Below are 13,362 nucleotides of genomic sequence, written 5' to 3'. Positions count from 1 at the left end.
CATTAATTATACCTCTAGATTTTAGTGAGTACTAATGTAAGAGTGACTGTAGAGTGGGGGCACGATCTAAGAATGTTCTATTTTAGGAGTACAGAATTAAGTTTTTTCACATTAAAATATTTAAGATCTGTGTCTTAAGTGATTATGTTCAACATTAGCAAAAGTTTTCTTTTCCTTATCATTGAAAAGTTTGTGTTACCACTCTTTATTAGTAAATGAATGCGACAGACTACAGTATTATCACGTAAACTGATCTTTTTGCTGCTGTTAAGAACATATATATATTACTCATGTTTTGCCTTGATACTTTACATTAAAATTTGTTACACATTTCTGTTGAGAACTAATGCATCAGAACAAAATTTTGTTGCATTGGTTGAAATCATTTTAAAATGCCTTGTTTGGAGTTTCATTGGAAACTCAAAACTGAGCCCAGATTTTTTGTAAAATCCATTAACCTGACTGATTTAAAGATTCACACTGAAATCATGCTCTTGGCTTTGACATCAAAACTGGTGAAACTTGGCAATTTCAGCTGCTTTCCTGTTTACATGTTTGGGCTCATTCAAACCCAAAACTCAAAGGAAAATTCTGGGGGATATAAATCTGTGGTATGGTAAGCCAAATGAAAGATTATTAGAACCCTAGAAAACTGAAACCACAGACTTTCACACAATTTAAGTATAACCATCATATAAAAATACTCCTATTTTGTGCTATCATTTTTCTACTCAGTTAAAGCTGGTGGGAAGATCGGAGTGAAACTGACACAGGCAGTCGACCTTGTTAAAGTGCTTTTTCTTAGTTTGTTTTCTCATCTGTTAGTGGCAGTTTATATTATATATGTTGTAAGTATTCCCAAAAAGATACCAGTTGTGCCTCTTACTATAGAGCCACTGAAGTACTCGGCATGTAAGTGTTTTTCTGCCAGCTTCCAAAACTACCCACCAAAGTTCTAAATTAAATGACCTGGAGAGAGAGTTTTTATAGGACTCAGTCCTGTTCCCACTTAAGTTAATGACAAAATTCCATTTGGCTTCAATGGAAGCAGAATTGGGCCCATAATCTGTAATAGTTGTATTAGTTCATTTCAGCATCACCTAGATTGCTCCTTGCCTTGTGTTTGTTTTTTGGTTCTTTATTTATGGTTAAAAAGTAAAAGAATAAATCTTGTTCAATTAAATAGTGTAACTGATCTGAGTGCCTGGGGAAGCGAAACAACTCTCTGCAATACATTAGTCTAATAATGCAGATGGATTAAATGACTCTCCATCAGTTCAACAAGCAGTTTCCTTTCTGTGGTTGTTAAATACATTTATGATTGGTTAAATTCCCTAAAGTACTAACAATTTGTGTCCAAAGCCTAGATCAGTGTACAGAAAATTAATGTGTGGTACTGGACTCTTGAATACTTTAAGAAATGGGAACTATCTGAGGTCACAAGTGTTATGAGTTCTGCTATTTCCATGTATTTCTGAAAGACTCAAAGACACCATTGTATATCTAACACCTCTAAAGAGGACTGCCTTCACTTGAAGAAAAAAGTCACCATTGAATAGACATTAAGAGCAATCTCAAAATGTACTAAGAAGCTTTGTATTGTACAGCTATGTTAATAATAGCCTAAAACGTTTATTGTGAAATTATCTGAATTTACTTTTCTTCACTGTCTCCTATTTGAAATAGCTCCAGTGGCTCTTAGACAACTATGAAACAGCAGAAGGAGTCAGTCTCCCCAGAAGTACGCTTTACAATCATTACTTACGACACTGTCAGGAGCACAAGTTGGACCCAGTCAATGCTGCCTCCTTTGGAAAACTCATAAGGTCAATTTTCATGGGGCTACGGACCAGGAGACTAGGAACCAGGTCTGTGTAAAACAATCAGATCTTAGATTATAGCATAGAGAGAGTGTAGGAATCATTGTGATCATGAACCTTGTACATGATACACTAAACAAACTGAAAGAAAACATTACTTAAATGTTAAAATGTTTGTCTATAAATTTCTCATGTAATTTCAAACTGTGTCAAGTTGTTACAGAAATCCATTACATTTCTCCTTGTCCTGAAATCACTTATTAATTTTGAAACATACACAACAGATTTGTAGCAATACAAATATAATATAGGCTGTTGGTTGGAAACTATGCATCAGATGGAGAATAATTACTATATTTCTTATGAGTTAAAAACCTGGTTATATTTGTTTTTTATTTTTCATCCAATACTTAATTTAAGTATATGCTGAGCACAAAGTGGTGGTTGATCATTACATATAAGACAATAGGGGTGTTCTGCCTTTCCATATAAGAATAAATGAATGATCTTAATGTAGATCAATATTTTTATCAACTGATTTTTTTGTTTGTGTTATAAGGGACTGTTATTTAATGCTGCCATGATTCTACAGCTTAATTACAAAATAGCTTCAATTCCTTATTTATAAATTGTCATTACTGTTTTTATTTCATGCAGTGATATTTCAGTGTGGTATGATAAGTAAATATGAGGGACACTAAGTGTAAAAATAGAGGAGTTTTTTCTTGTATGTTTACCCAGTGTAGTGGGCTATGCTTAAAGCCGTATAGCAGATTCCATTCACTCATTCACAGCTTTTCCAAACACTTACCTCTTAGACTGAAATGTTCCATGCTTGTTCTGTCTGAAGGAAAAGTATTTATTATTAATGTTTTGTAAATGTGAGCCTTTAGGGGCCCTTTAGCCATGTTTGCGTTAAAGGAGAGTAAGGGAACAAAGATTTCTAATCACAGGTTTTTTTTAAACAGGGAGCTAACAAAATTGGTGAGTTTTGTAATTTGAAACGTGTCCGTTATTTGCTTTGAAAAAAGAAATAATTTTGATTCAACCAATAAATAAGAATTTGAAAATAGTGTATAGAGCAAGACCGATAGAAAATGTTTAAATCTTTTAAGTGTATACAGATGCACACTTACACATGTTGCTGGCAAGTTCCACAGAGCTGAATAGTTCAAGATTTTTTCCATTTCTTGTTTCCTTGTCCAGTCCTTCCAGATACCAGGACAGCAGCAGCATGTTGTCAGTGGTATCAAAGGCTGCTGACAGAACTAATAAAACTTACATGTACATGTGACCTTTTTTCCCTATTACCAAAAGGAATTTGTCAATCAAGTATTTTCTACACCATATCCAGGCCTAAAAGAAAATTGAAAATAAATTGGGAAATTAAAAAAAGATCCATATATCACTACAATCTTCTAATAATCTTCAATCTTCTCCACCATTAAAAGGGTTCAAGATAAGGTAGTAATTGGCACTGTTGTCAGGTGGCAGTTTCTTGAGCAAAGACATAACCGCAACTTATTTAAGAATGGCATGAGGAGCCTGGTCCATTTTGTCCGTTGCACTCTATACCTTCCCAGCACATCCATTTGTCTCATTTATATTTTGCTGCTGATCCAGTGGATGCCTCTGATTGGTGCACTATTGTCACTTTTGTCTGTAAAATACAAGTGGCAAACTCCTTGTGTCAAGCTATGCTCAAAATGTTTCCTGAGAGGGACCATTTGCATTATTGCTGCACAGAACAGTTTGTCTGGTCATATCTATGTTGGTCCAGTAACTGATGAGAGTTTCTTAGCTTTAGCCACAGTTACAACAGAGATGTCTACTATTAGCTGTATCAGAAAGAGCTCTCCACCTCTATGCTCTAGTGTCTACCATGGTTGTTTTGTAGGTCACAGGTGGCAGTTGGACAGAGTGAAAGAAGGGAATGTGTAGGGGCAGTTGTGTTGGTCATTTATGGTAGAAGATTATCATCATGTCATGCTAAGATATTGACAGTGTCCAGCCGTTGATCATTATTTTCTTAAGCGTTCTGAAATCTTACTTTATCCATCAGTTTGTATCCAGTCTAATAAGCCTCAATATGGGCCAAAAGATGTTATCCTTTTTTTTTAAATAAGGAGAAAAAAACTAGTTCCATAGGTTTAAAAACACATTAAAATGTTGTTTATACTTAGAATGTTTTTCTACAAAGGCCCCAATCCTGCATTTGACTATACACAGGCAGACCACTGCCCCTGTGCTCAGCCCCACTGAAGGCAATAGGGCTCCATACAGGTGCAGGGGTCCATGTGTGCTTAAAAAGTTTGAAGTCTGGGACCAAAATTATTACAGACTGGAAAGCCTGAAGTCTCTAGGAGCATTGGTGTCTTTAATATTGTTGGCCTTGCTCAACCTAAGCCACTGAATGCTGCAAAAATTCTAACAACATTGGATTAAAGGTTGCTCCTGTTTGTGCTACTATATATCAGTTAATTTTAAACACATATGTGTGTGTACATGTGCACTGGTATGTGTGTGTGCATGGGTACATTCAAGTACATTGAGCTTACACATGCCCAGGGAGAGATTATGACACACTTGCTCACCCTGAGTAATATGTTACTTCACAGATAGTCCCACTGAAGTCAGTTGGACTACACGTGGTATAAGGTACTATTCGTCATAAGTACAGGTATCACAGCCTGGTCCATGATGATTTATTGATTATTTTAAAGCCCCTTTTTGCCTGTCTATAATCTGTTTCCATAGAAACAGGGACAGCATCTTGCAGTGTTCATCAGGATTGTTAGAAAACTTGTAACTTTCAGTAGCTCCAGGTAAGCCCTGCCAGTTCAGTTTTAACAGCACACAGCCTTTAGGATATTGTAGAATCCATACACATACTCTTTTTTCCATTGTATATAGTTCAATAGATACTGCTATAAAGCCATCACTGAAATAGTTGGTAAATTCTTATACATTTCAGGAATTGCCACTGTAGGCACAGCAAAGTGTCTCTTTGTGATTTCATAGATCTTATATAAAACTAAACTAAAGAGCCGTATAAACGAAGCAGCAGAGAGCTAATACTTCTTAGCTCTGGCAGTATTAGATACACAATGCCATCACTTCAGAAGGGTGGTGAGGTCATAGATCCTGCCCACCACTCTTCATTAGCTGCTATTTCATATCCTCCATGAGAAGAAGACCCCCCGGCAATCACTTTAAAAACATTAAAAGCGTCAATTTACTTCTTAAATTCTTTAAAACAAGGCTTCTAATGTAGCACTTATGTTTCCTTCTTCAAGTGGAGGGACTTCATCCAGTATATGGAGTCTTGCTCAGGACACTAAATTCTTGCAGTATTTTCCTAGGTGGTGACCAAAGTTTTCAGCCAACAAAAGTGCATATAACCCTAACTAATCTAATGGCAGGGTAACAGAAACTTGGTTATAGTAGTGCAAACCCAGAAAAGGAATGCATATGCCACACCAACTCTTTATTACTAGCATAGCAGGAATGAGAGGGTATGACTGCAAAAAAGCAGATGTGACTGGGACATTTCCTACACAACAATTATCCTCAGATATTTTTTTCATCCATAGTTGCCATTGAAAGCCAACAAAAGTTAGAAGACACCTAAGGCTGAAACAGCCATCTATAAAGCAACACCAAGATCAGGGCAGTACAAAGGGGAGTTCTAACTTATCTTAGCACACCATCTGCTGCCTTGCACTCTTTGTGTTATGGCCGCACTTAAAGCCATATCAAATGGCCCTATATAATAACGATCTACGAAAACTTTAAAAAGTCCTTGCTTTTGTCTCTGGAAGGAAGAAAACTGAAAGAACACTGATACTGAACTTATTATATTTAGTGCTATGCAAAAGTACAAGTACTGATATTCTCTCTAATGTTTGCATATGGAAAAACTGATATTTTCCTCAGTATTTACAAACTAATAACTACTAAATAATTGTTCTGTTGCTGTCCAAAATTGTGAATTTGCCTCAGGTAGAAATTCCCCATTTCCACAACATTTTTTTTCCTCTTCCTGTCATCGATGGCAGTTTTTTGCAGAGTTCTGATTTATAACTTAAGCCTTACCATCTGAAAAATATATCGTTGAAGAATGCTTACAAAATATTTTTCAAAATCAGTAATGACAGGATTTTACTGTTGTTTTATTCACATGAACAATATGTTTTCCTATTTTTGTTCTGTTTCAGAAATTGTGTGATTTCAAGTCTCTATATTAAAAATATCATGCTATGCTTAAAAGTTTTACTATATATATAGTATAACTTTTAAGCATAGCATATTTTTTATATATATATATACACACATACATATAGTGACAAAGTTCCTGCTCTACCTTGGTGGGTCTTGTGCTTATTGGCAGATTTGCTCGCCTTAGAGAGCTTCACAGCAGCCCTCAGCTTGGCCATTTTTCTGAATTCACAGTCCAGGTTGACTCCTCCTGTGTCTGACCAGCAGTTGGGAGGATTTGGGGGGAACCTGGGCCTGCCTTCTACTCCGGGTTCCAGCCCAGGGCCTTCTGGAATGCAGCTGTCTAGAGTGCCTCCTGGAACAGCTATGCGACAGCTACAATTCCCTGGGCTACTTCCCCGTGGCCTCCTCCCAACACCTTCTTTATCCTCACCATAGGACCTTCCTCCTGGTGTCTGATAATGCTTGTACACCTCAGTCATCGAACAGTCCGCGTTCTCACTCTCAGCTCCTAGTGCCTCTTGCTCCCAGCTCCTCACACGCATACCACAAACTGAAGTGAGCTCCTTTTTAAAACCCAGGTGCCCTGATTAGCCTGCCTTAACTGATTCTAGCAGGTTCTTGATTGGCTGCAGGTGTTCTAATCAGCCTATCTTAATTGTCTCCAGAAGGTTCCTGATTGTTCTGGAACCTTCCCTGTTGGGAAACGGAACGTCCTTTGCTTGCTCCTCAGCTATCTGCTTTCTATTCTTTCCTAAAGCCCCCTGGCCTGGATTTTTCTTACTTTTTGCACCTGCCTTAGTCCCCCCGCCCCCGACTGGGCCAGACGCTTTTTTTGTTTTCCTTTGATTTTTTGTTTTTTTCCGTCTCGTGCTGTCGGCCCTCAGCTTGCCGCCAGCACCCGCCCCCCCCCACGCCTGCTTTCGGGCGCAGCTATTTGTTTCAGCTGAGCCCCCCGGAGGAGGGGGGGAAGATTGCCGATTTTGCTGTCCGGAGGGGGGAGTGGAAACCCCCAGACCCAGCCGTTTTGCTGGCAGCTCGGACTTTACAACATTCTTAGCATGCCGAAGGCCTTGGAACACAGCCAACACAGCTGGAGAAGAAGATTTCAGAAGACAGGAGAAATAATCCAGGAGAGCTATAAATCATTGTGAAGGGGGCCGTAAGACTGAGTAATTTTCTGAATTATACTCTTGTGGGGGGGAGTTTGACTGTGGTTACTTGCGTTTGTGGCAGCACAGGGGGTGTGGCACGGAGACCGCCACCCCCGATCCATCGGTGCCCCCAACTCCCCCACCCTTACTACAACTGTTACGGCCCCCCCGCCGTCCGTCCCTGCTGGCAACCTGCCATCTCCCTTTGGATCCAGCTGTTCGCTTTGAACTTTGCCTTTCGGACCGGACATAATAGCCGACCAACCGAGACTCTTTGGACAAACGTGTGTGGGTCTGCACCCCCCCCCCCCCCGGATTGCTTATCCCACAGCTTGCCCCTATTACTGGACCCCGATTTTGTTTTTTCCCCCCCCTCCCAGTCCAACCCCCTCGGCATTCCCCGCCTGCAGCCTAGCGGGGAGGAGCGGCTACTCCACTTCTCCCCTCCCCCCTCCTCCTTCCGGTGTCTCCCTGTCTCTCCCTTCTCACAATGGCGGGGAATGAGAGGGGCGAGGCCGCTTCAACAAAATTGGTTGTCCCTCCCCCCCCCCCCCACTATTGTCAAGATACTTGCCACCCCCCCGCTGGGGCACCGGCAGCAGGAGGCACCGGGGTGATCGCTGCTGCTGCTGCACCCACCGCCCCCCCAGATTCTAGGAAACCCCCCCCGGTTGGCCGGAAGGGCCAGGGCGGGATGAAAGGAAAGGGCCCCGCTAAAACCACTAAGCCCTCCATGGCAGAGGCTGCCCCCACCGCTGTGGCCTCGTCATCAACCGTGGCGCCCCTCTCTGCGTTTCCCTCCACCATCTCTGTGATTGTCCCTCCCCCGGCCCCCAGGACGTATGCCCGGGCGGCGACGGGCTCCGCCCTGCCTGGCGCCTCGTCATCTCGCCCCCCCCCCCCGCCTCCGCCACCATCACCAGCGGCCGGGGCCCTTTCCCCGCCTTGACCAGGAGGCACGGCGTCCGTTGCCTCCTGGTGCCCGCCTCGCCCCACGTGGAGACATACGTGCAGGCATTAGCGAAGGTGGTAGGACCCACAGCTATTGTGGCGGCCTCCAAGATGTATGGGAAGGTCGTTTTTTTCTTAGCTTCGGAGGATGCCGCCCAGGAGGCGGTGGAGAGGGGCCTGACGGTGGGGGGGGGTGTTTGTCCCCTTAGAACCATTAGAAGACCTGGGCGTTCGCCTCGTCCTCACCTCTGTTCCTCCCTTCTTACCCAATGCTGCCCTGTTACCCGCCCTCTCCACTCTGGGGAAACTTGTTTCTGTCATCAGCCCTCTCCCGTTGGGCTGCAAGGACCCCACCCTCCGTCACGTTTTTTCGTTCCGCCAGCAAGTGCAGCTTCTACCACCGGCAGGGGCGCGTGACGAAGAGGCGCTCGAGGGGTCCTTTCTAGTCCCCTACCAGGGAGCCCGCTATCGGGTCTTTTACTCCACCGGAGAGGCCCGGTGCTACCTCTGCCGCTCAGCGGGGCATGTCCGCAGAGACTGCCCTTTGGCCCGGGGGGGAGGAGCACCCGAAACCCCCAAGACCCGGCAGGACATCGGCCCCGCCGCTGCCGAAGCCCCTGGCAGCCCGGCACCTGAAACCAACCGTCCTCCTACTCGACCCATCGCTACTCCCGTCCGGGCCCAAGAGATACCTTCCCTACAACGCCCGGGTGAGCAAGGGAGTTCCACCCTTGCTAGTACCAATTCAACAGAGCCCATGGAGGAGGGTGTGGCAAGGATATTACCGGGTATAGGAGAGGGCCCGCCCCAAGGAGAAACCCCCGCCCCTCATGCTGCCTCACCGCTACCTCCCCGAACCCCTGAACCATCGCCTCCGCCCCCCGACACGACCCCTGCTAACCAACCCCCAGATGACGCTATGGAGGGCTGGACCCTAGTCCAGGGGAAGCGAGGCAAGCGGAAGGCTCGAGCTCCGCTGCATCCATCCGACGCGGAAGCCCCCTGGAAGACCAGGAAAGGAGGCACTGCTATCGAGCCTCCCACCACGGCCATGAGTGAGATCCATCCGCTGGTGTCGGGAGGGGAAGATGGACTGGCATTAGAGGGCAGAATCCCCCCTCCACGGGAGACCCTCCCCTCCGAGACTTCTGAGGACGTTCCTTCTGCCTGGATACCACCCGAACCCGCCGCGGACCCCGAGGCGATCGTTGAGGCGGGCCCTAGAGGAGAGGCCCCCGGGGTGGCAGGAGCTGGCCTCCCCCCCGTGTATGCGGAGATTGAGGCCCTAGATTTGACCCTGGTCACCCAGGGAGGGGATGATCTGCTGCCGGCTGGCCTCGAGCTGGGCAACCTTACCCCAGCCTCCCTTTTCCCATGCTCCCTCCCCCTAATTGCCTTCCCTGGTGAGCACCCTGCAGAAGGTGGTCTACCACCTGATGCCATGGCCGCTAAGACCACCATGGAGCCAGTGCCTAGCATTATTGGGAGCCCCCTCCCTTACCCCTTAACCCTTGACTCTGCTCAGGGGGCACTTTCCTTTAGCTGCTTGCCTCCTGAACCCCAGAGCCTTACCCCTGCCCCTGCCCCCACCCCTGTCCCTGCCCAAGTCCCCTCCTCCTGCAATGCTAATGCCGCCCCTGGGGTTATTTCCTTTCCGCCTTTCACAGATTCCCCCCAGGGAGCAGTCTTTGCACTTTCTAGCCGCGACCCATTAGGAGTGGCAATTTTTTCCCTGCCATCCCCCTCCACCCCAAGGCGTGAAATGAATTTAATAACCCCAGCCTGTCAGACAGCCCGTCGGTGGTCCGCACCCTGTCTACCCGCCTTAGCGGACCACGAGGCTGTATTAAGAGTCCCACCAGGGAACACCTCGGGAATTGTAACCCCACCCCCCCATGAGCTGCGGCATGCACTACGGAAGTTCCTAGAGCACACCCGTGGCGCCCGCAATAGGGTACAGCTGGCTCTTCCGCTATGGGGGGACTTTGATCACATCCTCCAGGCCACAAGGGCCCTTATAAAGGAGGGCAGGGGGCAAGGAAGGCGCCCTACGAGCGAGCCCGCAGCTTCCGACGCGATCTACTCACCCACGGGATGGGTCACGGGTTGCTGTGCAACCCGCCAGGGGCCCTGAATACCCCCGCCAACACGAAACCCCCACCCTCCCCAGCCCTCCGCATGACGCCTCTTATTATTGCAACCCTGAATACCAGGGGCTGTAGGATGGCTCTCCGCAGGTCCCAGGTGCTCTCTTACCTTCGGGAAGGGGGGTACTCTGTAGTTTTCCTGCAGGAGACCATACGGACCCGGCCGCCGAGGACAGGTGGCGGCTGGAGCGGGGGGACAGGGTATACTTTAGCCACTTCGCGACCTGGCAAGCTGGAGTGGCGACCCTGTTCTCCCCCAACCTATGGCCTGAGGTGCTAGGGATCAATGAGGCCGTGCCGGGCCACCTGCTGCACCTTCAAGTCCGTATTGAGGGGCTCGTGGTTAATCTTGTTAACATCCATGCCCCGCAAATGAGCTCCAGGCGGCCACAATTTTATCAGCGGGTGTCCGACTTTCTCGGCATACGGTTATACGTGTGTGTTTCTCGGCACCCTGGATTCGCACGAATGCCTGGTCCTGGGAGGGGACTTTAACACCACCCTCGAGGAACGGGACCGCTCAGGGGCCGAACCGAGCCCGGCTGCCGCGAATATTCTCCAAGGGATAGTTAACATCACTCCCTAGTGGACGTCTGGCGTGACCATCACCCAGATGACAGCTCCACGTTCACCTTTGTCCGGGTGGAGGCCCATCGGTCACACCACTCTCGGTTGGACCATATTTACTTATCCCGTTTCCATCTTTCACAGGCCCACTCCTCCGCCATTCGGCCGGCCCCATTTTCCGATCATCATTTAGTCATCGTAACGGTCTCCCTCCGTGCAGAGAGACCGGGGCCGCCCTATTGACACTTTAATAACAGCCTGTTGTAGGACGAGAGCTTTGTGATGTCCTTCCGGGAGTTTTGGCTGGCCTGGCGAGAGCAGTGGTGTGCCTTTCCCTCGGTGCGGCGATGGTGGGATCTCAGGAAGGTGCGCGCCAAGCTCTTCTGCCGTAACTACACTCGGGGCACCAGCCGACGGCGAAATGCGGCGATGGAGCAGTTGGAACGGGGGGTCTTAGAGATGGAGAGGCGCCTGGCCGCCAGTCCCGAGGACCCGTCCCTCTGCGGAGCGTGCCGGGAGAAGCGGAAGGAGCTCCGGGCCCTCGAGGACCACCGGACCCGAGGTGCCTTCGTTCGGTCCCGCATCCACCTCCTTCGGGAGATGGACCGCGGCTCCGCTTCTTCTATGCCCTGGAGAAAACGAGGGGGGCCAAGAAACACGTCACCTGCCTTCTTGCGGAAGACGGCACCCCTCTCACGGATCCGGAGGAGATGTGTGGGAGGGCCCATGACTTCTACACAAACCTTTTCTCCCCGGATCCGACCGATCCTGGCGCTTGCAGGGTGCTCTAGGAGGAACTCCCCACGGTCAGCGTGGGCGACCGAGACCGACTAGAACTGCCTCTCACCCTGGCCGAGTTCTCGGAAGCCCTCCGTCGCATGCCCACCAATAAATCTCCGGGCATGGACGGGCTGACCGTGGAGTTTTACCGCGCGTTCTGGGACATTCTCGGCCCAGACCTAGTCACCGTCCGGGCTGAGTCCTTGCAGAGCGGGGTCCTCCCTCTGTCGTGCACGCGAGCGGTGCTCGCTTTGCTGCCGAAGAAGGGGGACCTCCGCGATCTACGAAACTGGTGTCCCGTCTCACTCCTTAGCACGGATTACAAAATCGTAGTGAAAGCAATCTCGCTGCGGCTAGGGTCCGTGATGGCGGACGTGATCCACCCAGACCAGACCTATACTGTCCCGGGTTGCAGCATTTTTGACAATCTATTTCTAGTCCGAGACCTTTTGGAACTCGGGCGGAGAGATGGTCTGTCGTTCGCCCTCCTGTCTCTTGATCAGGAGAAGGCGTTCGATAGAGTAGACCATGGGTACCTCCTGAGCACTCTGCAGGCGTTTGGATTCGGACCTCAGTTGGTGAGTTTTCTCCGGGTGCTGTATGCCTCCGCAGAGTGTTTGGTTAGGCTCAATTGGACCCTGACTGAACCGGTCAGCTTCGGGCGAGGAGTGCGGCAGGGGTGCCCCCTCTCGGGCCAGTTGTACGCTCTGGCGATCGAGCCCTTCCTCTTTCTCCTCCACAGGAGGATGACAGGGTTGGTGCTGCGGGAGCCGGAGCTGCGGCTGGTCCTGTCGGCGTACGCCGATGATGTACTCCTCCTGGTCCAGGACCCGGGCGACTTGGCGCGAGTGGAGGCATGCCAGGCCATCTATTCGGCAGCCTCCTCTGCCCAAGTCAACTGGGTCAAGAGCTCTGGCTTGGCGGTGGGGGACTGGCGGCAGGTAGGCTCCCTCCCACCCGCGCTTCAGACCATCCGGTGGAGTGCGGGTCCACTGCTCTATCTCGGCGTTTACCTTTCCGCCACGCACCCTTCCCCGCTGGAGAACTGGCAAAATTTAGAGGGCGGGGTGATAGAGCGGATCCGGAAATGGACGAGGCTACTCCGATGACTCTCCCTCCGAGGGAGAGCACTGGTGCTTAACCAACTAGTCCTGTCCACGCTCTGGTACCGGCTCAACACCCTGGCCCCGGGTTTCCTGACCCACCTCCGGCGATTGATTCTAGAGTTTTTCTGGTCAGGAATGCATTGGGCCCCTGTTGGAGTTCTTCATCTACCCCTGAAGGAAGGAGGGCAGGGCCTGAAGTGTCTGTACACTCAGGTCCGCGTTTTCCGCCTCCAGGCCCTGCAGAGGCTCTTTTATAGTGCAAGTAGTTCGGCGTGGAGCATACTGGCACACGCCTTCCTGCGCCGCTTCCAAGGGCTTCGATATGACCGGCAGCTCTTTTATCTTTCTCCGAGGGGTTTTCCGCGAGACCTCTCTGGGCTGCCGGTCTTCTACCAGGACCTCCTCTGGACCTGGAAACTGTTTCTAACAACCAGGTCCGTGGCGGCCACCGTGGGAGCAGATCTCCTCACGGAGCCCCTGCTACACAACCCCCAGCTCCGTGTGCAGGTGGCGGAGTCCCGCTCGGTGCGCCAGAGGTTGGTCCAGGTGGAAGTCACGAGGGTCGGAGACCTCCTGGACTACGACCGGAGAGACTGGCTGGATCCCCTGACGCTCGCTC

At 49.0% G+C, this 13,362-nt stretch overlaps 1 protein-coding gene across 6 annotated transcripts in view; it reads left to right on the top strand.

The window, feature by feature from the left end:
* The window catches only part of RFX3 (regulatory factor X3), a 252,819-nt gene that overhangs the window by 190,572 nt on the left and 48,885 nt on the right, over window positions 1–13,362 (top strand). For all 6 annotated transcript variants that reach the window (XM_077817624.1, XM_077817628.1, XM_077817625.1 and 3 more), the window contains one exon: window positions 1,687–1,868. In XM_077817624.1, the coding sequence (XP_077673750.1) occupies window positions 1,687–1,868 (182 nt within the window). The remainder of the gene's footprint in view (window positions 1–1,686; window positions 1,869–13,362) is intronic.

This window comes from Eretmochelys imbricata, chromosome 5 (genome assembly GCF_965152235.1).
Source record: "Eretmochelys imbricata isolate rEreImb1 chromosome 5, rEreImb1.hap1, whole genome shotgun sequence".
Taxonomy (NCBI): Eukaryota; Metazoa; Chordata; order Testudines; family Cheloniidae; genus Eretmochelys; species Eretmochelys imbricata.
This window is presented reverse-complemented; position numbering and strand designations above follow the sequence as displayed.